This window comes from Arvicola amphibius, chromosome 1 (assembly GCF_903992535.2).
Source record: "Arvicola amphibius chromosome 1, mArvAmp1.2, whole genome shotgun sequence".
NCBI classification, from domain to species: domain Eukaryota; kingdom Metazoa; phylum Chordata; class Mammalia; order Rodentia; family Cricetidae; genus Arvicola; species Arvicola amphibius.
In genome coordinates, this window is record NC_052047.1 from 116,134,711 (window position 1) to 116,159,912 (window position 25,202).

At 38.3% G+C, this 25,202-nt stretch overlaps 1 protein-coding gene across 3 annotated transcripts in view; it reads right to left on the reverse strand.

Moving 5' to 3' along the window:
- Copb1 (COPI coat complex subunit beta 1) overlaps positions 1–25,202 on the reverse strand; it is a 39,600-nt gene that overhangs the window by 12,487 nt on the left and 1,911 nt on the right. For all 3 annotated transcript variants that reach the window (XM_038335095.2, XM_038335106.2, XM_038335114.2), the window contains exons 3-14: positions 20,272–20,501; positions 18,254–18,423; positions 14,667–14,781; positions 13,284–13,376; positions 10,650–10,787; positions 8,086–8,205; positions 7,089–7,196; positions 6,863–7,009; positions 6,405–6,550; positions 4,862–4,958; positions 3,218–3,378; positions 1,710–1,830 (exon numbers count right to left, since the gene is read on the reverse strand). In XM_038335095.2, coding sequence (XP_038191023.1) covers positions 1,710–1,830; positions 3,218–3,378; positions 4,862–4,958; positions 6,405–6,550; positions 6,863–7,009; positions 7,089–7,196; positions 8,086–8,205; positions 10,650–10,787; positions 13,284–13,376; positions 14,667–14,781; positions 18,254–18,423; positions 20,272–20,501 — 1,646 coding nt within the window. The remainder of the gene's footprint in view (positions 1–1,709; positions 1,831–3,217; positions 3,379–4,861; positions 4,959–6,404; positions 6,551–6,862; positions 7,010–7,088; positions 7,197–8,085; positions 8,206–10,649; positions 10,788–13,283; positions 13,377–14,666; positions 14,782–18,253; positions 18,424–20,271; positions 20,502–25,202) is intronic.

Consider the following 25,202-nt stretch of genomic DNA (forward strand, 5'->3'; position numbering starts at 1 on the left):
AGATATTAGGACAAGTGAAAGGACAGGTTTCCTGAGTGATTTCTTTTGAATACTGCACCTAGAGTAAGTAAATTCCTATAGACAGCTGAGTTGGTCCTGTAGGAAAAAGCACTTGCTATACAAACTTGACAACCTGAGTGTGGATCTTCAGAACTCACATGAAAAGCTGGACACAGTGGTACAGGTCTAATCCCAGCACTCCTACCAGGAGATACCAGGTACAGGAGAATCCCCTTAAAGGCTGTGGACCAGCTAACCTGGGCCATGCAATGCAACGGTAAACAAGAAAGGCCCTACCTCACACTTAAGGTTGTTTTTTGACTGCCACATCTATGCCACACTACACACAGGTATATCCTAACACTATACCACAAACACACATGTAAATATTTAAAAAATAAAATATAATATAATAAATGTGACTGGGCTCAGGAAGCAATGTAGAGTTACTGTTTACTGTATATAACATTTCCTTCTGGGATGATAAATAAAAGCACCGGGAGGGATAGTAGCCATGTTGCTTAACATGTGAATTTACTTAAGGCCACTTAACTACACAATTAAAAACTGTTAAAATGGTAAGGCTCAGGCTATGTATCTTTTTACCAGAATCTTTAAACTCGGGAAAAAAGAACTTTGGAAGGTGTTTGAATTTTGTCTTTTCCCCAGATCTCAATATCTGATCATTTCTCATCTTGATCCAGAAAAAAATATTGGAAAAGGGATAATTATATTTTTCCTTTTCTTCCTGAGACCAAGGAAGGCTGGCTTTAAACAGATTTTCCCACCAAAGCCCTCTCAGTGATTTACAAGTATGTGCCATCACACTGGAAAAACTTACAATATTTTTCTAAAAAAAAAAAAAAAAAAAAAAAAGAGGATATACTATGTTTTCTCTCAATATGGGACCAAAATTTAAAATGTATAGTGGGATGGGGGAGGGTTATAAAACTGGATAGAGAATCATGATAAGGGAGGAAAGACCTTAAGGGAAGAAGAAAAAGAACAGTGGAAGTCATGTGACATGAAAGCAGAAGGGACACATTGCTTAGGAAAAGAACCAGCCAGAGGACAGACAGGGGGCATGAGGGAGGAGAGTTTGGATGGGGGTAGGTGGGGCAGTAAATTAGAATAAATATAATGACACCTATGAAATACAATAGTGAAGTCCACTACTTTGTATGCCAACCTAAGAAATCAATTTTTAAAAAGAAGATTTGCTACTTACAACAAAATAATGATGCATCATAAAGTTTATACTGGATATGTAGGTATGAAATGTAGGACAATATTGAAAAGGGTTGGTAGGGTTTATAAAATGGAAGCACACTATTGTAAATGAGAACATATCCAGAACTTTCAGAAGCTGTAATTAGGTACCAACTATAGATGGGAACTATTTTAAAGAGATTATTTTAAGACAAAATAGGCAACAACAAAGATACTACGGAAAAAAAGCCATTACTATCACCGGCCGATGAGTTACCCTCGCCTACAGAACTGACTTCATAACCCCTCATCAGACTAAACATTATTTGGATTACGTTGTCAATTTTATAGTCATGTTATACAACTGGGTCTATTTCACCTACTAAGCCACAGCCTCTTTTATGACATGACTTTTAGTATTAACTTTGAGTTTTTCACTGTTCAATGGAGTAGACACTCAATAGCCAATTACTGGATAAATAAAGAATAAATGAACATACGTTTTGCTTTTTCTTCTCCTGAACCAACGCTACATAGCGTAATGCAATCTTGGTCAGAGTTGTGGCAAGGGAGGCAGCAACAAAGAAATCTCCATCCAGGAGGAACCCTCTCAAGGGTGGTCTGTAAAAGAATGAACAAACATGAAGCTCCAACAAATCCTAAAGCAGCTCATAGCTTTTAAATAAATGGTTCAGACACCTATTGTCTCTCTTTGGTGATAAGGACATCAGTTAAATCCCTCGTTAATTCTCAAAATGAAAAAGAAAAATAGCTAGCCAGGCAGTAGTGGCTCACGCCTTTAATCCCAGCACTAGGGAGGCAGAGGCAGGAGGATCTCTATGAGTTCAAGGCCAGCCTGGTCTACAAGAGCTAGATCCAGGATAGGCCCCAAAGCTACAGAGAAACCCTGTCTCACTAACACTTTTCTCAAATAAGTCAACATTCCAAAGAAGAGAAAGAAAAGAATGTCTAATGAGAGACAGATACACTGGAGTTAATAAGCTACTTCTAAGTGCCAGCTTATCTGCCCATTCACAGTGCTGCTTACAGGGCTCTCAGGATCTAAAATTCTTCTTCTTAAAGATGGAGACAGCACACACTCTCTCAAAGGGTTGTTGTCAAGACTACGAAACAAACTACTTAGTAGCACATAAGAAATATTCAATAACATCGTACCCATCATTTTTCTCATCTTTTTATAAACACAGATAGCAAAAATAAAGACGAAAACCATCCAAATGCTACTTTATGGACTGGAAATGGACAACGTGGACAGTCTGCCACTGCTCCAGTAGCAGAGCACTGCTCCAGCATGTGAGCAGCCCTGGGCTCTATTTCAATAGAGAAATGTACAAAAAGAAAAAGAAATGGGAAAAACTTCAAGATATCTTTCTGATACTGACAAGCAAACTAAACTTAAATAGCAAAATAGCATTTCCTATGTAAGTAAAGTGGTTTTTGTTTTGTTCTGTTTTGTTCTTTGAGATAGGGTTTCTCTGTGTAGTCAGGGAACTCAATCTGTAGACCAGGCTGGCCTCAAACTCAGAGATCTGCCTGCCTCTGCCTCCTAAATGCGGAATTAGAGGTGTGTGCCACCACTGCAGAGCTGTAAAGTAAGTTTTTTTTTTTCTTTTTTTTTTTTTTTTTTTTTGGTTTTTCGAGACAGGGTTTCCCTGTAGTTTCTAGAGCCTGTCCTGGATCTAGCTCTTGTAGACTAGGCTGGCCTCGAATTCAGAGATCCGCCTGCCTCTGCCTCCCGAGTGCTGGGATTAAAGGCGTGCGCCACCACTGTAAAGTAAGTTTTAACAGAATATTTACTTCACTGAAAACAACAGGACAAAGCACTAAAATCACAGAGACAATTCATAGGGGAAACCTTATACACATACCTCCTTTGAAAGACCTTAAATGGCAAACACTTGCAGTTAAGCATCAAGAACTATTAAGAGAAAGAAACCCCAAGAATAACAGTACAGCAGCTGAGTGGGCAGAGCACGGATGCTGTTACCTGTCTTCTTCTTTCTTGGTAGGTCTCGAGCTGCTGAGGGCACTCTGGGTTGCATAGGTGCCCATCTCTGTAACCAGTTTCTGAACTGGCCCAACAGTAATTTCCTCTTCAGGCTTTAACTCACCAGCTTCTTTCTTTATTTCTGACTCTACAATTGGGATCTAAAAGCCAATTGAAAACTTGATTTAATAATATCAGCAGTAAAGTGACATTGAGATAGTTGATCAACTTTCTATAGAAGACATTCTCCTGAGGGAATGTAACACTCTGTTCTCCGTTTTCTTTCCTTTACAGGATAATGTAGCAGAACAAACTTTAGAGCTGATGACTCTGATCTGGATTGCCACACAACCACTTCCTACTTGTATGATGCTGAGTAACTTAATGAAATAATTTTGACCATCATTTCTTAATCTTAATGGGGAATCTGAATTCTTTCTGAATAACTCCTTAGTAGAGAAACGCATATGACAGTGTTTAGCAAAGTAGGTGTGCACTGGGCCTTATTCCTTATTTCTTCCCCTGAAATATGAATCTAAACAACACTTACCCTTTTAAAATGAAAAGTATAAATAACATCACCTTTTAGCTGATCAAAGGGCTATGACACAGCTTGTTTTTTTTTAACACTTTATCTTAAATTTCTCATGTAGGTAAGAACTCTAAGAGTCTTTAAATTATCTTATTTTACTTTAGAGATTGTAACAGGCTATTAAGGAACTTAAAGTGAAGGTCTCAGAGCTAATTACTAACAGTAATTAGTAAGAGAACCCAAATTTCTTGACAAAGTAGTCCACTGTTCTTTGTATTCTATCACGAACTTGTTTTGGTGAAAAATGTTCCAATATCAGTACACAAATAGTCTAAAGTTAGCCTTGCTCTGAGACATTCTTTTCAAACACATCAGCAACAGTAGAATTTACCAGCTGTTGCCAGGCATGGTGGTGCACATCTTTAATCCCCACGCCCACAAGCAGAGGCAGGTAGATCGGTAGATCTTTCAGTTCAAAACCAGCCTACTCTATACAGTGAGTTTCAGGCCAGCCAGGGTTACATGGTGAGACCTTGTCTCAACAACAACAACAACAACAAAAAAAAAGGAAAACATTTTTTTAAAAAAAATATTTATTTATTATGTATACAATATTCTGCCTGTGTGTATGTCTGCAGGCCAGAAGAGGGCACCAGACCTCATTACAGATGGTTGTGAGCCATCCTACGGTTGCCAGGAATTGAACTCAGGACCTTTGGAAGAGCAGGCAATGCTCTTAACCACTGAGCCATCTCTCCAGCGAGGAAAAGAATTTTATTAGTTGCACAGACCACTCTGCTCAAACAAGATCTCACCCAAAGGTAAATAAACAATTTGAACAGGTATTATGTTTATCATGGAGGCAGGGGGCACTTCTAGTTTTCCACAGCTCCCGAGGCTTAATTATCTGGATAATTAAAATAAAATTTTCAGTGTTCTTTAGCCCAAATACTACTCAACAAAAACACAAAAGTGAACAATCACATAAATATCAATTGCTGTTTTTGTTTGTTTGTTTATGCACTCCACCACTAAGCTACACTGCTGCCCAGCAGGGTTTTCTAAAGCACAAACCAACACACAAAGTAGAATTTACTTAAGTAAGCACGTACCTCCCCAAGGGACCTGCGGACCTCAGTCATCACACTCTGAATGTCTTCCTTTGTACTACAATATTCTCCTAGGATCCACAATGCTCCTCGATAAATCCTAGAAAAATAATATAAGATCTGAAATACAGACTTGGGAACAAACCTTGATGCAGAAATGGTTCTCGGTGAATTTAAGCTAATGCAAGAAAACAGGACTTTGTATTCTGATGGAGGAGAGTTTTAGAAAGACTGTAACAAACAGGAAGCTTTATTTTCCTCCAGAAATCACAAGAAAAAGAGCTATTCTCATTCACTGTATTAGACACATCCTAAAGTCAGTGAGTAAAGCAGTAAAAGTACCAAAAAATGTTTCCCATAGACTTCATTTAGGAACAATTAAAACAAACTTAAATTCATGAGAATGTATTATTTGTTTTAAATTTGTTTTAAATTTGTTTTAAATTACACTTTATCTGTAATCACTTCAAGAGAAAAGTGTCAAGCAGAATGAGAGGAACATCAAGCTAGGGTGGGTTAGCTCACTGGCATGGTGCTTACGTAAGACGTACAGGGGCTGGATTTGATTCCCAGAATAAAAAATAAAGGAAGCAATGACAACCAGTTGTGTTAGGTACACATCTGCAATAGAGGCACTCAGGAGGCCGAGGTGGAGGCCAACCTAGGCTATACAGCAGTGCCCTGTCACAAGAACAAAACAATTCCTCCATCCCAAAATGTTAACAAAGACAGCAATAATTTCCCATTTTAAAATGTTAAACTGGATGAAATTTTGGCTATCCTTTTCTCTAAGATTTTAACTGATTTTATTCAGAAAAATAAAATCAATCTCAGAAACTAAAGCTCCAGAAGATTAGAACTTTTTCTCATAAATGGCACATATCTTACTACTTTCATACATATAAACACACATACATAATATGTGTATACGTGTGCGTATGTATGTATCTCAGTCACTTTCACATTACTGAACCAATATTGCACTGGTCTCATCCTATTTATCTAAGTAGACATAACACAGATCTCTTATAGTTTATCCATTAAATGCAGTAAGAAGCAAAATTGTATTCAACAACCCTTTCTCATTAAAAAGGCTATCTGAATTTAACTGTCAAGATTCAGGATGTGGTTTATATCCTTTTTTTCAATAAATGCTAAGGGTGACATAAATAATAGGAATCCAAAAGAAGATTTTAAGTACACCACTTCAAAAATATGCTTCTTTGTCATTCTGGGATTCACAATGTTTCAGATGTAATTAGAATAATAGAAACCTAGTAAAAACAGTCCTATACATTATGATGGGGGATGATGATGTACATAAGTTATTTATTTTCTACCGAATGATTCTAGATGCTCAACTTTACACTTAAATGTATTTTATAATTTCATTTATATAAAATGTCCAGAAGAGACAAATGGGAGAGGGAAGGGAACACCTAGGGAATGTGGGGTTTCTTCTAAGGGTCATAAAAACATTCTAAAATTTTTTTGCAATGAAGGTTCATTCAATGACTGAAATATGCTAAATGTATTTTAGACTTACTTGACAGACTTAATGGCATGGAAGACTTCCAGCATCTTCTCAACAATCAGCATTCTCAGGTTGTCAAAGCGCTGAATAGCTTCACGAACAAACTCCAAGACATCAGCAGCTGCTGCTTCATTACTATCACTGAGAAACTCCATGAGCTAACAGAAGAAACAGGACAAATAATTACATAGAATTCGGAAAGTTAGGTAAAGTCAGAAATAACTAATGAACAAAGAATAAAAGACTCAACATCCCTGTGTGCAGCAAAGATTCTGATGAAGGTTAAGACAAAGAAATCTGAGCTCTCATCCTAGTTAATATGGGGATACACATAAAGATCAGAAATAGACAGTAAAATTTTTGTTATCTCAAGACAGTTGCAATTTCAGAAGATAAGATGTAAAATAACTCAAAAAGAAAAATAAAAACATCTAGAGAACCTTACAGGTAAGATGATAAGAACTACACACCACAGGAATAACATTTGCAGCCATGTCTGGAAAGCGGACAGAGCAGGAATGCAGAGTCCGCACAAGGAGCTGTCGGTATTTGTCAGTGTCTTCATGCTCAGAAACATTATTTGTTTTAATTACTTCCTTCTTCAAGACAATCACCAACTGGGGGGAAAGCAGAAGCAGGTGAGAATTACGTATGTTTGAGCCACCCCCACACAGTGTCACTAAGTGCCCTCTTTACCTCTTCAACATTCCTAGAGGACACAAGATCCAGTGCCAACTGCAGCGTTTTCTTACGCACTTCTAAGTCTGGTGTACTCAGAACTCTGAGGATGTCCATGACAAGATCCTGAAAGAGAACAAAAACTATAGAGTGACACCAGTCTTTTCCTTCATAAGAAAAATATGCTAATTGCACCATAGTGCTTTCTGCCCTTCATCAGTCCAATCCTCTGATTAAGAATGAAATTACTAGCCGGGCGGTGGTGGCGCACGCCTTTAATCCCAGTACTCGGGAGGCAGAGGCAGGCGGATCTCTGAGTTCGAGGCCAGCCTGGTCTACAAGAGCTAGTTCCAGGACAGGCTCTAGAAACTACAAGGAAACCCTGTCTCGAAAAAACCAAAAAAAAAAAAAAGAATGAAATTACTAGTGTTGATTGGAAGATAATGAGACATAATGTAATAACATCACATGACGTAACCAAGCTGACAATATATACTTTGACTCTATCAAGTTTTAGATCCAACTGGTTTCATGGAAAATACAAAAGTCAGAGGGACAAGTTAAGAGAAATAACCAGTGATATCCAGGAAAAGCTAGTTTTACAGGAAAGCTAGTTTAGTTCATCTTCAACAAATCAATGTCATGTAAAAACCTAAAAGGAAATGGTGATTTAAGAATTACACCTGGGCTGTAGAGATGGCTCAGAGGTTAAGAGCACTGGCTGCTCTTCCAGAGGCCTTAAGTTCAATTCCCAGCAACCACATGATGGCTCACAACCATCTATAATGAGATCTGGTGCCCTCTTCTGTCCTACAGGCAGAGATACAACCATAACACTGTATGCATAATAACCAAATAAAAAAAATTAAAATTAAAAAAAAAATAGAAAAAAAGAGTTACACTTCAGCACCTCAGTTACCCAAAATTTACACTGCCAGGCTTCAAGTTCTAGGTTAGGTTACCTACAGTGGCAAGGATTGAGGATAATCTAAATATAAAGGATAACAATACTTACCTGGAGGACTCGTTCATGAGCAGGATGCTCTTTTAATTCTACCAATCGGTCCAGAACTATGAGCTTTACATTATTATCACTCTCCTTAATAATTAAATCAATGTAACACTGAGCAGCAGCCTAGAGAAAAAAGAAATGCATTCTGAAAATTCAAATAGTATGAAAATAAGAACTGCCTCTCCCCCTAGCCTCCCAGGCCACTAAGAATCTAAAATAGTCAGTAGTCTTTGCACTAGTATTTATGTATTTTATTTAGAGAAATATGTATGTCTGGCCCCTATTTATAATAAGCCTCAGTGTTACTCTAACAAGGCATTGGAAAGATTACAAAGTGAAGGATGAAAAGGAGCTGCCATGGGTAGAAATGCTTATGGACTGTAACCAAGGAAACAGGAGAGGAGGACAGCAAATCTGAGTATGGCTATTAAATACCTTTCACATCAAGGATAAAATTTAATACATCTTTGTATCTTTATTACAGTGATAAAAAGCAATAAAGAAAACCCGAGTTAAGAAATATTTTTAGCATATATTTAAAACTATTTAGGAAGTAGTGCTGGTGACTGAACCCAGGGCCTTAAACATCCCAATCAAGAGCTTTAGTAACTGATTTATATCCCTAGTAGCCTATTTTCATTTTTACATAAGATTTTTAAAGGTACAATGGTTTGTAGAATGATCAAGTTTAAAAATCAAAGAAAAAATTAGTCAATCTAGAAAAGTTTCCAATAGTCAAAGCTGGAACAACCTGAACAAAATAAATAATGATAACGGGATTATGATCTATGGAATAAATTATTCATACTGATATAAATGAAAAAAGGAAGGGGAAGTCAGCACTTCCTTACATGGGAACTCCATAGTAACTGCACAATGAGGTACTACAAAACCACCCTCACAGTGTCCAGTAATAACTGCTGCCGTGGAAAATCTACTCACTGGTGTTAAAATCAGTGGGTACCGATCTGAGGAGTGACAGGGCATCTACAGTGTCTGAATACCTCGGATACATTTTGAATACAAAGAGAAAAATCAGAACAGGGAATCAGCACTTGACCTAACCGATCATGAATAAGGTATACAGATCCCACATACTAAGAACATGCTACACAGAAGATCAGTTTTGTGGCATTCTTCCCCAAATGCTTAATTGCAGTGATTATGAGAAAACATGAGATGAACTCAAGGTTTGGAATCTCTTATAAACAAACTAGTATACTTTATGAAGGCATGAAAAATAAGGAAAGTCGAAGAACCCTTACAGATTAGAGGAGACTCAGACAGAAAACAAAATAAACTGTGGAATCCTAGAGTGATCATGAAACAGAAAGGGGCATTAATGGAAAAACGAAAGAAAGATTTCAACAAAATCTATTTAGTTTATTTGACAATACTATTTCACTGTTAATTTAGTTTTGATAATTATATGATGATTACATAATATATGAACATTATAGGATGCTAGAAGAGGAATATATGGGAATTCTGTCCTATTTCTGTGACTTCCCTATAAGTTTAAAATTATTTCTAAATAAAAAGTATTTTAGGTATTAATGGGTAAAATAGTAAATTCAATAATTTATATCAGCTGGCTTTCTAGAGTAATAATTCTCTGAATATATTAAAGTTTTTTATAAAGTTTTGATGGAATGAATAGAAGAAAAGAAATGCAATTTTTTTTTTTTTTTTTTTTTTTTTTTGGTTTTTCAAGACAGGGTTTCTCTGTAGCTTTGGAGCCTGTCCTGGAAATAGCTCTTGTAGACCAGGCTGGTCTCGAACTCACAGAGATCTGCCTGCCTCTGCCTCCCGAGTGCAAGCATACATGGAAGGAATGTTGTATACATCATTATAGATCAGTGAAACTATTTATTAGGTGTGTGGCTTAGCTGGAATAGGTGTGGCCTTGGAGGAAGTTTATCACTGTGGGGTGAACTTTGAGGTCTCCTTTATTCAAGTTTTGCTAATTGTGACACTCAGACCACTTCCTGTTGCCTGGAGGTCAAGATGTAGGACTCTCACATTCTTCTCCAGCTCCATGTCTGCCTGCATGTCATCATGTATCATGATAACGGACTAAACCTCTAAAATGTAAGCCACCCCAATTAAATGTTTTTCCTTTATAAGAGTTGCTATGGTCACGGTGTCTCTTTACAGCAATAGAAACCCTAACATACTGTTATTCTCCATTTCTTGCTCTCTTTTTTACATACATGTGTGGAAACAGGAAGAAAAGGCTGAATTATATAAGGAGGCAAATCATCTTACAAACTCTGTAGTCCTCTCTACCACATGTCCAGTCTGTGGTCTCATAGCAGGGCAGTTATGGTACCCAGCACAAAACTGTACTTATTTAAAGTAGAGTGTGAGTGTGTTGGGGGGTACTGAGTTTTCCCCCTCTAACTCAGATGTATGGGTCTCAAGCAGGAACTTTGTAGATGTTGTGTTAATGATGTCATAGGTTGGACATACAGGCACAAGTATATCAAGCAAGCGCACAATGAACTGCAGTGTCATTAAATCATGATGGATAAGACAGGACGTTGAGCATCTAATCCTCAAAGTACCTTTATTGCAGTTGGCGCACTTGACAGTGTCACCAGTGTGCCAGCAGCTTCGTATTTTACAGCAGGGCTAGATGACTGCAGTAAGTTATAGATACAGCGAATGAAACGGGCCCTTTCTGATGGATTAGCATGACAGACCTGGGAAAATAAAGCATTTAGGCTTAAGTTGATTTCAAGAACACTATCCACATAAAATATAATATGAAAGCTATGAACAATCTTTCAAAGATATATAAAAACACCAGCCAACCCTGTGTGAGATGTAACAAACACTGATGTTCTCAGAGATAGCCGTCACAGGAGCTGACAAGAGGGCTAAAGGTACAGTGTCTGTGCAGCAGGCTGGACGTGCGCTAGACCCTGCAGTCAGACAAAGAGACAGCTCCTACGCCAGCAAGTCACCTCTAACCTCCACAGGTGTGCTATGACATGTCTACCCACACAAACAAATTAAAAAGGAAATTAAAGTAACTGTCACGGCTACTCATCTCATCACAATTTACTTCACATAAGGTCTTCAGTTGGCTTGTAAGAGATTTCTATATTTTAAACAAGTGAGAAAAGTTAGAGAAATTCACCATTCTATTAACATAAATGACCTGAAAGACCCTTACATTTTATCTCAATTTTTATTCTGGGTGCCAAGCCAAAAAAGAAACATGCTGATAGTAGTGGTAGTGGATACCTGTAACCCCAGCCTCAGAAAGCTAATGAAGAAGGACTGTGACTATGAGCGCGACCCGGATGATATTCACCTTTTATTTTATCAGAATACTATGACATCAACTCTTTCAAAGACACTGCACACTAGAGTGCAGTCAAGGCAGGAGTTCAAGGCTAGGCTGGGTTGCACAGTCAAGACTCCGCCCTCCAACCGTTACAAAACCCCAATAACAAAAAGGCTGCCAATGAAGTGCTGACCCTCTCCCTAGTTTTAACAGTACTGAGAGCAAATCCAGGGTGTGTGTGGGCCAGGCAGTGTTCTACAAGTTCTTTGGTTTAAGCCTCAGGGCTTCCTACAGTGTCCTCTGAGAACTACCTCAGGGTTTCATGAGAATCCCCTCAACCCCTGCTTTTTTTTCCCCCGTGACAGGGTTTCTCTGAAGCTTTTTGGAGCCTGTCCTGGAACTTACCTTTTTATTTATTTAAATTTTTTATTATGTACATAGTGTTCTGCCTGCATGTATGCCTGCAGGCCAGAAGAGGGCACCAGGGCTCATTATAGATGGTTGTGAGCCACCATAAGGCTGCTGGGAATTGAACTCAGGACCTCTGGAAGAGCAGCCAGTGTTCTTAACCTTTGAGCCATCTCTCCAGCCCCCACTTTTGTCTTTTAAGGGCAGTAGTTCCCCAGAAATTTTCACTAGGCTTTGCCTCCTATGTTCCAACACTTCTATACTGACACATAGAGACCCAAGACTTTTGGGGACACACTCAAACCATATCCAAACCACAGCACCAAGTTTAATTATTTCTAGTATTTGATTCATATTGAGAGAGATATGTCCTTTATATTCTACCTAACCCAGAGCCACTTTAGGGTTATTAGCTGGTAATATTGTAAAATATTGACAATATTATTGGAAAAATAATAATGAGAGATTTGCTTACCACAGGATTGCCACAAACCTTAAAACTGCAACACTCCCAAATGTTTCAGAAGCATGATAAGGAGATTCTTTTCAGTTTCTCTTCATTTTAAATTAAAAATATTTTTTCAAAAAAAATTATTGTCTATCTGTGTCCATGATGTGGGGAACAAGGGGTTGTAGATGCATGTGTGCATAGTATCTAGTTCCCTCCTTCCAACTTTATGTGGGTTCTGGAGATGAAACTGAGGACACCAGGCTTGTGCCTTAAGTACCTTTGCCAGTTGAGCCACTTCACTGCCCCTGTCTAATCACTCTTAAAAATAAGGCATGTATAGAGTTTATTAATTTTTAGTTTTTTCAGAGCAGTTTGATATATAATAAAGAAAAATTTTGCATTTTATTCTAAAGCTTAATTCATAATCCACTCAATGGCTGGGCAGTATACAATGTATTTTTTGAGCTATACTGCCTGGTTTAAAAATAGAAGCAAGCACTTGGGAAACATAATAAAGTTAATTAAAAAATGCTTTAAAAAGGCATAAATTAAGATATTTAATAATATCTCTATTATTAAAATATCACTATTGGGGACAGAGAGATGGCTATGTGGGTTAAGACACTTGCCATGAAGCCTGATGATCTGAGTCCTATCCCTAGGACCCACACAGAGGAAAGAGAAAACTGACTCTCAAAAGTTATCCCGAGGGGGCCGGAGAGATGGCTTAGAGGTTAAGAGCACCGACTGCTCTTCCAAAGGCCCTGAGTTCAATTCCCAGCAACCACATGGTGGCTCACAACCACCTGTAATGAGATCTGGTGCCCTCTTCTGGCATGCGATCATACATGGAAGGAATATTGTATACATAATGAATAAATCTTTAAAAAAAAGTTATCCCGAGGCATGCCACCAATCACAATAAATACATATATACAGTATCAAATAAAAATTATGATAGCAATTGAAGAATATTCCAGAATAAGACTATTTACTTTTGTCTTAAGCTGTTAAATTTATTTACACATCATAAATTATCATTCTTACCTTATATATTAGTTCGACAATAACCAACTGTAGAATGTCTCCAAATGTCTGAACTTGATCAATACATGTACTTAAATAATCCAAAGCTCGATCCTAAAAAATAAGAATACATTTATCATAAGCTTCATTTAGTGTAATGAATACAACTTTAGAAATATTATTCCAAATATAAAACTAATGAAGAAACTGGGCTAAAGGGAATTATTTGGGGGGAGGGGAAGTAAAAAAAATAAGAAAAAAGCTAACACAAATGTACATCAGAAAATTAAAAAAATTGTCAGATGGTGGTGGGGCACGCCTTTAATCCTAGCACTTGGGAGGCAGAGGCAGGCGGATCTCAGTAAGTTCGAGGCCAGCTTGGTCTACAAAGTGAGTTCCAGTACAGCCTGGGCTATACAAGAGAAACCCTGTCATAAAAAACAAACAAACAAAAAGCAAAAAAATTTCTGGAATAGGCCACATATGTATTACCTGAATTTTTTTTTAAATTTAAGTTATTTATTTATATGTATGGATGTTTTGTCTGCACACCAGTAGAGGGCATTGGATCCTATGGAACTACAGTTATAGGTGGTTGTGAGCAGCCATATGGGCGCTGGGAATTGAACCCAGGACCTCTAGGCAAGCAGTCAGTGCTCTTAACCACTGAGCCATTTCTCCAGCTCCTATACTATCTGAATTTCTTTAACAGGTAAATCTAGGGGAAAGTACTAGTCCTACATGTCAGGATACTCACATAATTGAAGTAAATTAGCCATTTAAGTGTGTGGTTATTTCTAAATCAGGTGTGGTGACACATGCCTGTAATCCCAACATCTGAGGCAGAGGCAGAAGGCAGAAGAATTGCTGCAAATTTGCGGCCAGCCTGATCTACACAGCAAGTACTACATAGGGAAATTCTGTTATAAAACCCCAAATGAATAAAGAACATAGCTATATTCCTATTACTGAGACCCAAAAGAAAAATCTCCCAAGCAGCCTTATGACCAGACAATGTAAACACAAAACTATGACCTTAAAATCTCTTCAGTAAAAACATTAATACTTTTTTTTTTAAGAGACAGGGTTTCTCTGTGTAGCCCTGGCTAACTTGGAATTTGCTCTGTAGACCTCAAACTACAGTACTCCAAACCAACCTACAAATTAAAAACATGCTACATGCTGAGGCCAAGCATAGTGGCACATGCCTTTAATCCTAGTACCTGGAAGACAGAAGTAGGTAGATTTCTGTGAGTTCAAAGCTAGCCTAGTTCTAGGACAGCCAGAGCTACATAGTAAGACCCTGCTTCAAAAAAACCAATAAAGAAAAGACACATGCCAAGGACCTTGCAGCATTTTCAATTTTCATTTTACTATAAAAAGAAAGTATTTTAGGCACTTTACCTGATCTGCATGAATTAACATCATAAATGCATTTCTTTTGCAGCTTGCATCCTTCTCATTTACCAGAAAATCATGGATCAGCTCAGGAGCATCAGGTATAAGATGTTCAAAATTTCTTTAAACAAAACAGGTAACATCCAGAGTAAATAAAAACCCACTTCCTATTTTAGTTACTTTCCAGACATTACCAACATTAAAACTTTATTCCATAACACAATTCTTTTGTTTTAGAACTGTACATCAACTAGAAATGGGAGAAGAAATCATAGCCTAAAACGATCTATTGAATTAACAAATTATTTTCTAGTTTAATCAGATAAAATCTGATTTAATTAATACATATTCTAATAACTGATGTCAAATGACTGACTTTAGGACTATAGTATCGACAACTTTTCTTAAGAATTATATAATGAATAAAACAGTGTTTTTAGCTGGGCAGTGGTGGCGCACACCTTTAATCCCAGTATTCAGGAGGCAGAGGCAGGTGGATCTCTCTGAGTTCGAGGCCAGCCTGGTCTACAAGAGCTAGTTCCAGGACAGGTTCTAAAACTACAACAAAACTCTGTCTCAAAAAACCAAAAAAAAAAACAAAACAACAAACCAGTCTGTTTTCATTATCTGTGCAATGTATTTACTAACAGTTCTTTAGAAACATAAAAGCATTTGTAGTATGCAGAAGGATAAATATTAAAATAATACTATATAGGAGCAGGAGAGACAGGTCAGTGTGGCTGCTCTCCCAGAGGATACAGATCCTATTCCCAGCACCCACACAGTAACTCACAACTGTCTATAACTCCATTTTCAGAGTACTTCACACCCCCTTCTGGCTTTCTTGAGCACTAGGTACACAAGTGGTACACATACACAAATGCAGGCAAAACACCTATATACATTAAACAAAACACTAATCATTTTAAAAAGGAATATGTAATAAAGTATGTATCATAACAGAATCTGTTATCATAGTTCCAAAAATTCCTAACTGCATCATACAGCCGGGTTGCTGATCAAATTTTCAATTGTCTTCTGTCTCCATTTTTATGAGCCCTGTAAATTTCTAAAACATACATAGTGCCTCTGTAACATTTAAGAATTCAGTTACATTATCAACAAAATATCACTGTCAACAGAGATCATAACATTAAGATAAATGTAACTGTGTTTCAGCCAAGTAATATATTAAAGTACAAAGATGCTTATAAAAATATTCCATGGGTTTTAGAAATAGCTTAGATGGTAAAGTCCTTACAGACCTAAATTCCATCCCCAGAGCCTATGTTTAAAAACAAACAAACAAAGAAAAAACCAAGCTGGGCATGATGGCACATGCCTTTAATCCCAGTACTCTGTGAGGCAAAGGAAGGCAGAGCTCTGTGAGTTTGAGGCCAGCCAGGTCTACAAAGGGATGTAGTGTGGAGCTGCAGGCCACTTCCCGCCGCCACAGCTCTCGGCCACCTGGCTAGCTTATGCCCCAAAATAACAACACACAAACTGTATTCAATTAAACACTGCCTGGCCCATTAGTTTCAACCTCTTACTCACATCTTGACTAATCCATATCTAATAATCTGTGTAGCACCACGAAGTGGTGTCTTACCGGGAAGGATTCAGCATGTCTGACCTGGTGGCTGGCTCCATGGCATCTGTCCCACTCAGGAGAGGCATGGCGATTGCCCGAGGCATCTGCCTCACTTCCCTTCTTCCCAGCATTCTGTTCTGTCTACTCCACCAACCTATGTTCTAACCTATCAGGCCAAGCAGTTTCTTTATTAATTAACCAATGAAATCATCAGACACCCACATCAAAAGGAGTTCCAGGATCACCAAAACTCTTAAACAGAGAAATCCTGTCTCAAAAAACCAAAAAGAGGGGCTGGAGAGATGGCTCAGTGGTTAAGAGCATTGCCTGCTCTTCCAAAGGTCCTGAGTTCAATTCCCAGCAACCACATGGTGGCTCACAACTATCTGTAATGAGATCTGGTGCCCTCTTCTGGCCTGCCTGTATAAATAATAAATAAATAAATATTAAAAAAAAAACAAAAAGAAAAGAAAAAAAAAAAAAAGCCAGGCTTGATGCTGTGTACTTGAAATCCCAGCGCTGTAAAGGTGACTGACAAGAAGATACCTGGGGACCTCTGGTCAGCCAGCATAGACTACTTGGTGAGTTCTTGGCCAATGAGAGACCTTGTGTTAAAGTAAAAGGTTGATGGTGCCTGATACCTAATACCTGATATACAATACCTAATGTGGTTCTCTAGCCTGAGTATACATATATGCTTATACAAACATGCACATACACACACATGCAAAGACACAGACACACACACACATATATACATACATACATACATATACATTCTATGTTAAACTGGTAGTGCTAGGAATCCAACTCAGGATCACCCTCACACATTCTAAGCAAGGCTGTTTCTGGGCTCTACCCCCCAGTCCCACAATCTAACTGGACTGACAACCATGACGAGCACTCTAGCCTCCTCTGAACCTTTACAACTGTTTTAAAGTTCAAAATCTTCACCATTACTATTTCACTCTAATGACTGTCCAAGGCCTTGTTACTGCTAAATAAACATTCACCCACTGAGGCATGTCCCCAACGTTTTTCTTTTTCTATTTTCAGAGATTATTAAGTTGCCTAGACTGGCCTCAAGCCTGTCATTCTCCTGACTCAGGCCCCCTAGAAGCTAGACTTAAGAGGATGCACCACTTGTCCAGGGCAAATTTTCTGCTGTTCTAATAACAAGAATAGCAGCCTTTTTCACTAAAAGAATTCCTTCCTCAAAGCCTCTAGTACAAGAACCATACTGTTCAAAATGAGAATTTTCTTTCTTTCTTTCTTTCTTTCTTTCTTTATTTATTTATTTATTATGTATACAATATTCTGTCTGTGTGTATACCTGCAGGCCAGAAGAGGGAACCATACCCCATTACAGATGGTTGTGAGCCACCATGTGGTTGCTGGGAATTGAACTCAGGACCTTTGGAAGAACAAGCAATGCTCTTAACTTCTGAGCCATCTCTCCAGCCCCAAAATGAGAATTTTAAAACAAGGTTAAGATGCAATGCCCTTAGCAAGTAAATAAACGAACTAAGTGAACTGCAACAATACAATTAAAAATGATGGCCATCGCCTATTTGTTTTTTTTTTTTTGGGGGGGGGGGTTTGAGACAGGGTTTCTCTGTAGCTATTTGGAGCCTATCCTGGAACTAGCTCTTGTAGACCAGGCTAGCCTTGAACTACAGAGATCTGCCTGCCTCTGCCTCCCCAGTGCTGGGATTAAAAGCGTGCATCACCACCGCCCAGCTGATGGCCATGGTCTTAAACTAGAAATCATACAATACTGTTAAATGGCACAATTTTATCTGAATGTTGTCATACAGAAACTAGTGTCCATTACTGCCAACGTTTTTGATTTCTCCATGTTAACAATTTAATGATAGTAAGGGAAAAAATACTATGTTGAATAGCAAAACGTATTTACAAGTACAATCATTCTGCAACTAACCACGCTGGAACCTCTAGTCTAAAACATTTAAAACATAAATAAAGGTGTATTTTTCCTTACCTGTAGATGGTATAGATGGCCAAAACAGCGTTTCTCCTAACATAACTGTGACGATGTTCCAAACAAGCACGGATAGCGGGCATTAAAGGTTCGAGCAACTCTGCTTCCTTCAATTTGCAAAGGAAACGAAGAGTAGATCCGCGGATAAACTCATTAGGATGCTGAAGATCCTGATATAAAAATTATAGTAGGAAACACTGAATTTCAACTTTAAAAACCTTACATTTAATTACATGTGTGTGTGTGTGCGCGCGGTAAAAGGACAACTTGGAGGAATCGGTTCTCTCCTTTCACCATGTGGATCCTAGGGATCAAATTCGGGTATCAGGCTTGGCAGAAAGCACTTTACCTGCTGAGCGATCAGACAGGCCTAAGTTTCTGCCATTTATAAAAATCAGGTTTTAAATGTAAAACTTTATAATTTGAAAAATTAAAGTTAGTTTTAAGAAAAAGATCTAGATTGATTTCCTTCTCATTCCTCTAGAGCAAAGCAATTTTCATGCATTTCACCAGTTTTCTTAGTAACACAAAAATACATAGGAAAGGGGCCGGAGAGATGGCTCAGAGGTTAAGAGCATTGCCTGCTCTTCCAAAGGTCCTGAGTTCAATTCCCAGCAACCACATGGTGGCTCACAACCATCTGTAATGAGGTCTGGTGCCCTCTTCTGGCCTGCAGGCATACACACAGACAGAATATTATATACATAATAAATAAATATTTTAAAAAAATGCATAGGAAATATAGGAAAAGCCAACAACATAATTTTTTACAGTAATTTTTACAGGTATAACATTACAATAAGACATTGTCATCTACAAAGTTCATGCTAAGACTCAGAATACTTACCATGAAAAACAAAATCAAATAAAATTTCCCAGTCCAAAATCCACCAAAAAATATCAGATAATGTTAGGTTTTTATGTCGGGCAGCATTCACAGATATCCCCAGTGTCATGCACGGTAACAGTATATTATTTGTGTGTTAATAAATAAAGGTTGCCTGAAGATCAGACAGCAAACAGCCATACTAGCCAGCCACACAGGCAAGAGAGTAGTGGCACATATATTTAATTGCAGGACTCGGGGAGACAGAGGCAGGTGGATCTCTGTGAATTCAAGGCCACCCTGGGCTACAGGGATTGAATCTGTCTAAAGGAGAAAGAGAGCACACAGAGAGGTGATGTCAGCACTTAGGAGCACAGGCCTTTAATCCCAGCACCAGGGAGGTGGAGACAGGAGCGATATGGCTGGGCAGAGAGAATAGAAAGGGAAGATACAGGAACTCAGTAGATGTGTGGACTCTGAGGTTGGTGGGAAGCATTGCAGGATTGCCCCTTTTGTTTGTCTGAGCCTTGGGAGAGGTAAGAAGTCACTAGTGTGATGTAGGTGGGTCTTCTGTTTTGTGTTGATTTCACTGGTCAAATAAAGAAACTGTGTTGGCCCTTTAATAGGACAGAAAATTAGGTAGGCGGAGTAAACAGAACAGGATGCTGGGTAGAAGGCAGTGAAGCAGTCGCCATGAAGCTCCAGCCCAAGATGGACATAGGTTAGAATCTTCTCGGTAAGCCACCACCTCATGGTGCTACACACATTAATAAAATGGGTTAATCAAGATATGAGAGTTAGCCAGTAAGAGGCTAGAGCTAATGAGCCAGGCAGTGCTAGAAATACAATTTGTGTGTTGTTATTTCGGGTTTAAAGCTAGCTGTGTGGGAGCTGGGTGGGACGAAAAGCAGGCCTGCTTGCTTCTTCACTACAATAGTGGCTGGCTGCTTTGCTTTTCTGATCTTCAGGCTGAACCCCAATATCTGTCTCTGGGTTTTTATTAATGGTGCAGCAATGCACCCTAAGCCTATATACAGCCATATGTTGAATACATTTTTGAGCTTACAACTACCATAACAAATATTTACAATTTTCGTCTCATCAAAGATTTAATTTTGAAAACTAAAAAAGTATCTATTAGAGCAATTTTATATTACAAAAGAACAAAGCAAACAGTTATGGCTTGGCTTACCTTTCTATATGCGTCACATACAAGAATCATTTCATGTAAAAGTCTCCCATCTGGAGTTGTTTTAGGAACAATCTCCCAGAACACGAGAAGCAGCTTTTTGATGGTGTGGTCCTGAAGAGGCAGCACAAAACGGATGATAGTCATCAGGAGTCCAGGGAGCTTCTCACCATTCAGAATCATGATGATTACTTTCTTCAAAGCTTCAGTCTTGGACTTCACATCACCTTTCTCTGATTCCATAATTTAAAAAACATAAACCAAAAAAGCACAATTACTTCAAATCAAAGTTCCTCACACAGTTCAAAAAGTTATGAAAACTTACTATCAGTTGTGGTAATAAGGTTACAAATCCAAATGACGTGCTTGTGACTCTATTTTGCCTCTGAATCTCAGATTCTTTACACATGATCTGAGGTACTAGATTAGAATTCTGGTCTCTAACCAATTAATGTAGTTAATGTAGTTTCTGGCCTATAGCTACACCACATGCCTTTGGTTTTCAAACAGATGTGATAGCACCATTCCCCCAATACCAAAAACAACCCAAGCAAATCCTGTTAAGTACTTCTAAACCCCAAATAACTTAATTTTATATGCATTTTCTCAGTTATAACTATTTTTTAAAAGGATAGCATGAACAGAGTGAGTTTTAATATTTTAGATATTTTAATAATTTAGAAAACGGTCCTCAATAATCATATAACGTTAGAGACTTTCTTTTCTTGTCCATCTGAACAACTGGAAAAAATTATAACACTGAACCAGTAGTCACTGATTAGAATTAAGGATACACCAAAAAAAAAAAAAAAAAAAAAAAAAAAAAAAAAAAAAAAAGCCAGGTGGTGATGATGCATGCCTTTAATCCCAACACTCGGAAGGCAGAGGCAGGCGAATCTCTGTGAGTTTGAGGCCAGCCTGGCCTACAAGAGCAAGTTCCAGGACAGGCTCTAAAGCTACAACATTCCTTCCATGTATGCTTGCATGCCAGAAGAGGGCACCAGATCTCATTATAGATGGCTGTGAGCCACCATGTGGTTGCTGGGAATTGAACTCAGGACCTCTGGAAGAGCAGTCAGTGCTCTTAACCTCTGAGCCAACTCTCCACCCCAGGATATGTTATTTTTAAGTTTAATGTTAGTAAAAGTAAAAACTACTCAATATAAAGTATTTTATGGAGGCTTTAATCCCAGCACTTGAGAAGCAGAGCAGGTAAATCTCTAAGTTTGAGGACAGCCTGATCTACAGAGAGTTTCAAGACAGTCAAGACCACACAGGGAAACCTTGTTTTAAGAAAACAAAGAAAACCAAAAAAATTTTTCTTAATACTTCATGAAAAAAATCTATAATTTCAATTATCATGAACATTGAAAAATGAATGGTATTAAAAGTCTTCTGGAGCTGGAGAGATGGCTCAGAGGCTAAGAACACTGGCTGCTCTTTCAGATGTCCTGAGTTCAATTCCCAGCAACCACATAGTGGCTCACAACCATCTATAATGAGCCCTGGTGCCCTCTTCTGGCCTGCAGGCATACATGCAGACAGAACCCTGTATATATAATAAATAAATAAATCTTAAAAAAAAACAAACAAAACAAACAAACAAAAACCTTCTGGGTCCAAAATTCAAAAGCAGACAGAAGTACAGAATAAGTACATTGCTACCGTAATTGTGTCTATCATAAATAAGAGCTGGACAGAAGTCTTAGCAGTAGGGCACTGGCTGCTCATCCAGAGGAGCTGGGTTTAAGACTAACACCCTGTTCTGACCTCTGAAGACAAAACACTAATAATACCCATAACATAAATGAATCAAATATTAGAAAAAAGAAAGGACAAAGAGAGAGAAGAGAGAGATTTAATCCTATGGCTGTGCTACCATAAGGAAAATAATGACAACTGGGTTTAATGATAAGAATGGCTACTGGCAGAGTTCTTGGGACTGGAGAGATGGCTGGATAGCTTAGGGCACTTGTTGCTCTTGCAGAGGACCTGTGCTTGAGGGATTCCTAGCAGCCTCCCTCTTCATGGGTCACAAGCATCTCTAACTCCAGTTCCGAGGACCTACGCCTTTTTCTGACCAATCTGGGCATCAGACATACATACGGTGCCTATACATAAGTACTGGCAAAACTTTCATACATGTAAATAAATGAATCTTTAAAAATACTTTTAAAGGGGGCTGGAAAGATGGCTCAGAAGGTAAGAATATTGCCTGATCTTCCAAAGGACCCGAGTTCAATTCCCAGCAACCACATGGTGGCTCACAACCATCTGTAATGAGGTCTGGTGTCCTCTTGTAGCATGCATATATGCAAACAGAATATTGTATCCATAATAAATAAATAAATATTAAAAAAATACTTTTAAAGACAGTTCTTTTTGTCAAAGAGACAGACTGTACACGACTACTTATTAGGGTTACAAGCAGAGCTCAAGCTTCAGAGGAATCATACTAAATAAATCAGTTGTTTGTCCCCAATTCTGACAGCACTTTTCTATAATCCAGCAATCTAGTGTGAGGCAGGATGATCAAGAGGCCAAAGCCAATCTCATCTACATATTGCATAGAAGGCCAGTCTCAAAAACAAACAAAAAACCCAAAATATCATCCTAAAGGCTGTATATTACTATCCCATAGCTATATCTTCCTATGTTGCAGAATAGAGAAAAATCCTCATGTTTGAGTAATTCAAACAATGTTTTAAGTGGTTAAAGTGGTACTCAGAGCCTAAAAGATCTTGTTTCTTTAAATTAAGCTCCCTCCCTCTTTAGGTCTTGTTTTGGTTCTGGATTGAATCTAGAACCTTTTCATGAGTGCACGACCACTGGGCTTACCTCCCTTTAGGATGTTTCAGGTGTTTTGTTCCCTATTCTATTTGATAATATAAAAGACACAAAGTCTAAAAGTCATAAAATTATGTTATTATAACATTGATGGCTTCTTCTGTTTATAAATTATTACATTTCCAAAAGTTCAGCAGACTAGGTCTCTATTTATTTATTATGTTTGTTTTTCGAGACAGGGTTTTTATTGTAGCTTTTAGAGTCTGTCTTAGAACTTGCTCTGTAGACCAGGTTGGCCTCAAACACAGAGATCCACCTGTCTCTGCCTACTAAGTGCTGGGATTAAAGACAAGCACCACCACTGCCCAGCTAGATCTCATTTTTTTTTTTTTTTTTTTTTTTTGGTTTTTCGAGACAGGGTTTCTCTGCAGCTTTTTTAGAGCCTGTCCTGGAACTAGCTCTTGTAGACCAGGCTGGCCTCGAACTCAGAGATCCGCCTGCCTCTGCCTCCTGAGTGCTGGGATTAAAAGCGTGCGCCACCACCGCCCGGCTCAATTTATAACTATACTTTCAAAAGCAAGTTTAACACCAAACAAAAAACTTATGATATTTATATTTTAAATGCCCTAACTTCAATTTCCTTTTATTCTAACAACTTAAACTGAGAAAAGATATATTGTTCCTTTTTCTCCCACCTCTGCCTTCTTAGTGCTGGGATTACAGGTATGTGCTACCATGGGCAAGTAAAATATTAAGATTCTTTCAAAAATTCAAAGTACCTCCGAAAAGATAATTTCCAATATTTGAAATATAATTTTCATTGTATTTAAAACAATGTTGGGCCAGGTGTGATAGCACACATCTTTAATCCCTGTACTTGAAGAGGCAGAAGCAGGTGAATCTCAGTGAGTTCTAGGGCAGCCAGAGCAAATAGTGAGACCCTGTCTCAAAATACAAAAACCAAATAAAAAAAGTGTTATCAGTTCGATTTGTACTTGCTAATAATTCAACTAAGAATTAAGTATATAAAAATCTTTTCTTTAGTGCTGTGTGGTGGTGGTGCATGCCTTTAATCCCGGTACTTAGGAGGCAGAGACAAGCGGATCTCTGTGAGTTCAAGGCCAGCCTGGTCTATAAGAGCTAGTTCCAGGACAGCTAGGACTGTTACACAGAGAAACCCTGTCTCGATAAATAAATACACAAACCAAACAACCAAAGAAAAGCCCTTTGGCAGGCCCACTTTGCACACTGGGATGAGAGCACACACCTCTTCTCATAGTGCATGAAAACTGGAGCCAGGAGGATCCGGAGCTAGCCAGCTCTAGGCCGGCTATAGAGCAGGACCTTGTCCTCAACCCCACACTCTAAAATTACACAGCACATTTTTTCCCTTCTTAGTACTGGGTATTGAAGTCAGGGCCTCCCAAGTGCTTGGTAAGTAAGTGCTATACTTAACAATATCCACATCCCTGTCACTTCACAGGACAGGGGCCAGGGTTGCCCAGACTAGCTTTCAAAATGTAACCTTCTGTTTCAGGCTTCTGAGCAGTTGGAACTACAAGTACGTATCACTGGGAATGGCCAGCATATACTTTAAAAGGAGCAGAGGCTTTCAATCGGGTCTACATAGTGAGTTCCAGGACAGGCTCCACTAGCTACTGAGAAGTCTTGTCTTGAAAAACCAACCAACCAACCAACCAACCAAACAAACAAACAAAAATTTTATTTATTGAGAAATCCTGTCTCTAAAAAACAAAACAAAACAACAAAAGGTTTTATTTATTATGTATACAGTGTCTGTCTGCATGACAGAAGAGGACACTAGATCTCATTATAGATGGTTGTGAGCCACCATGTGGTTGCTGGGAACTGAATCCAGGACCTCTGGAGAGCAGTCAGTGCTTTTAACCTCTGAGCCATCTTTACAGCCCCTAAGAAATTGTATTTTAAGGGACAAGTAATTAAATGATTTTATTTTCTTAGCTTTACTACATTAGACTGGGATATTATTCTATTTCTGTATGCCAATACTGCAAGCTCAAAAGTTAAAAAAAAAATCCTTTTTCATAAGACATTCTCAAAAATTCTAGATGGGAGGCTGGAGAGATGGCTTCGTAGTAGTTAAGGGCAGTATGTGCAATTAAAGA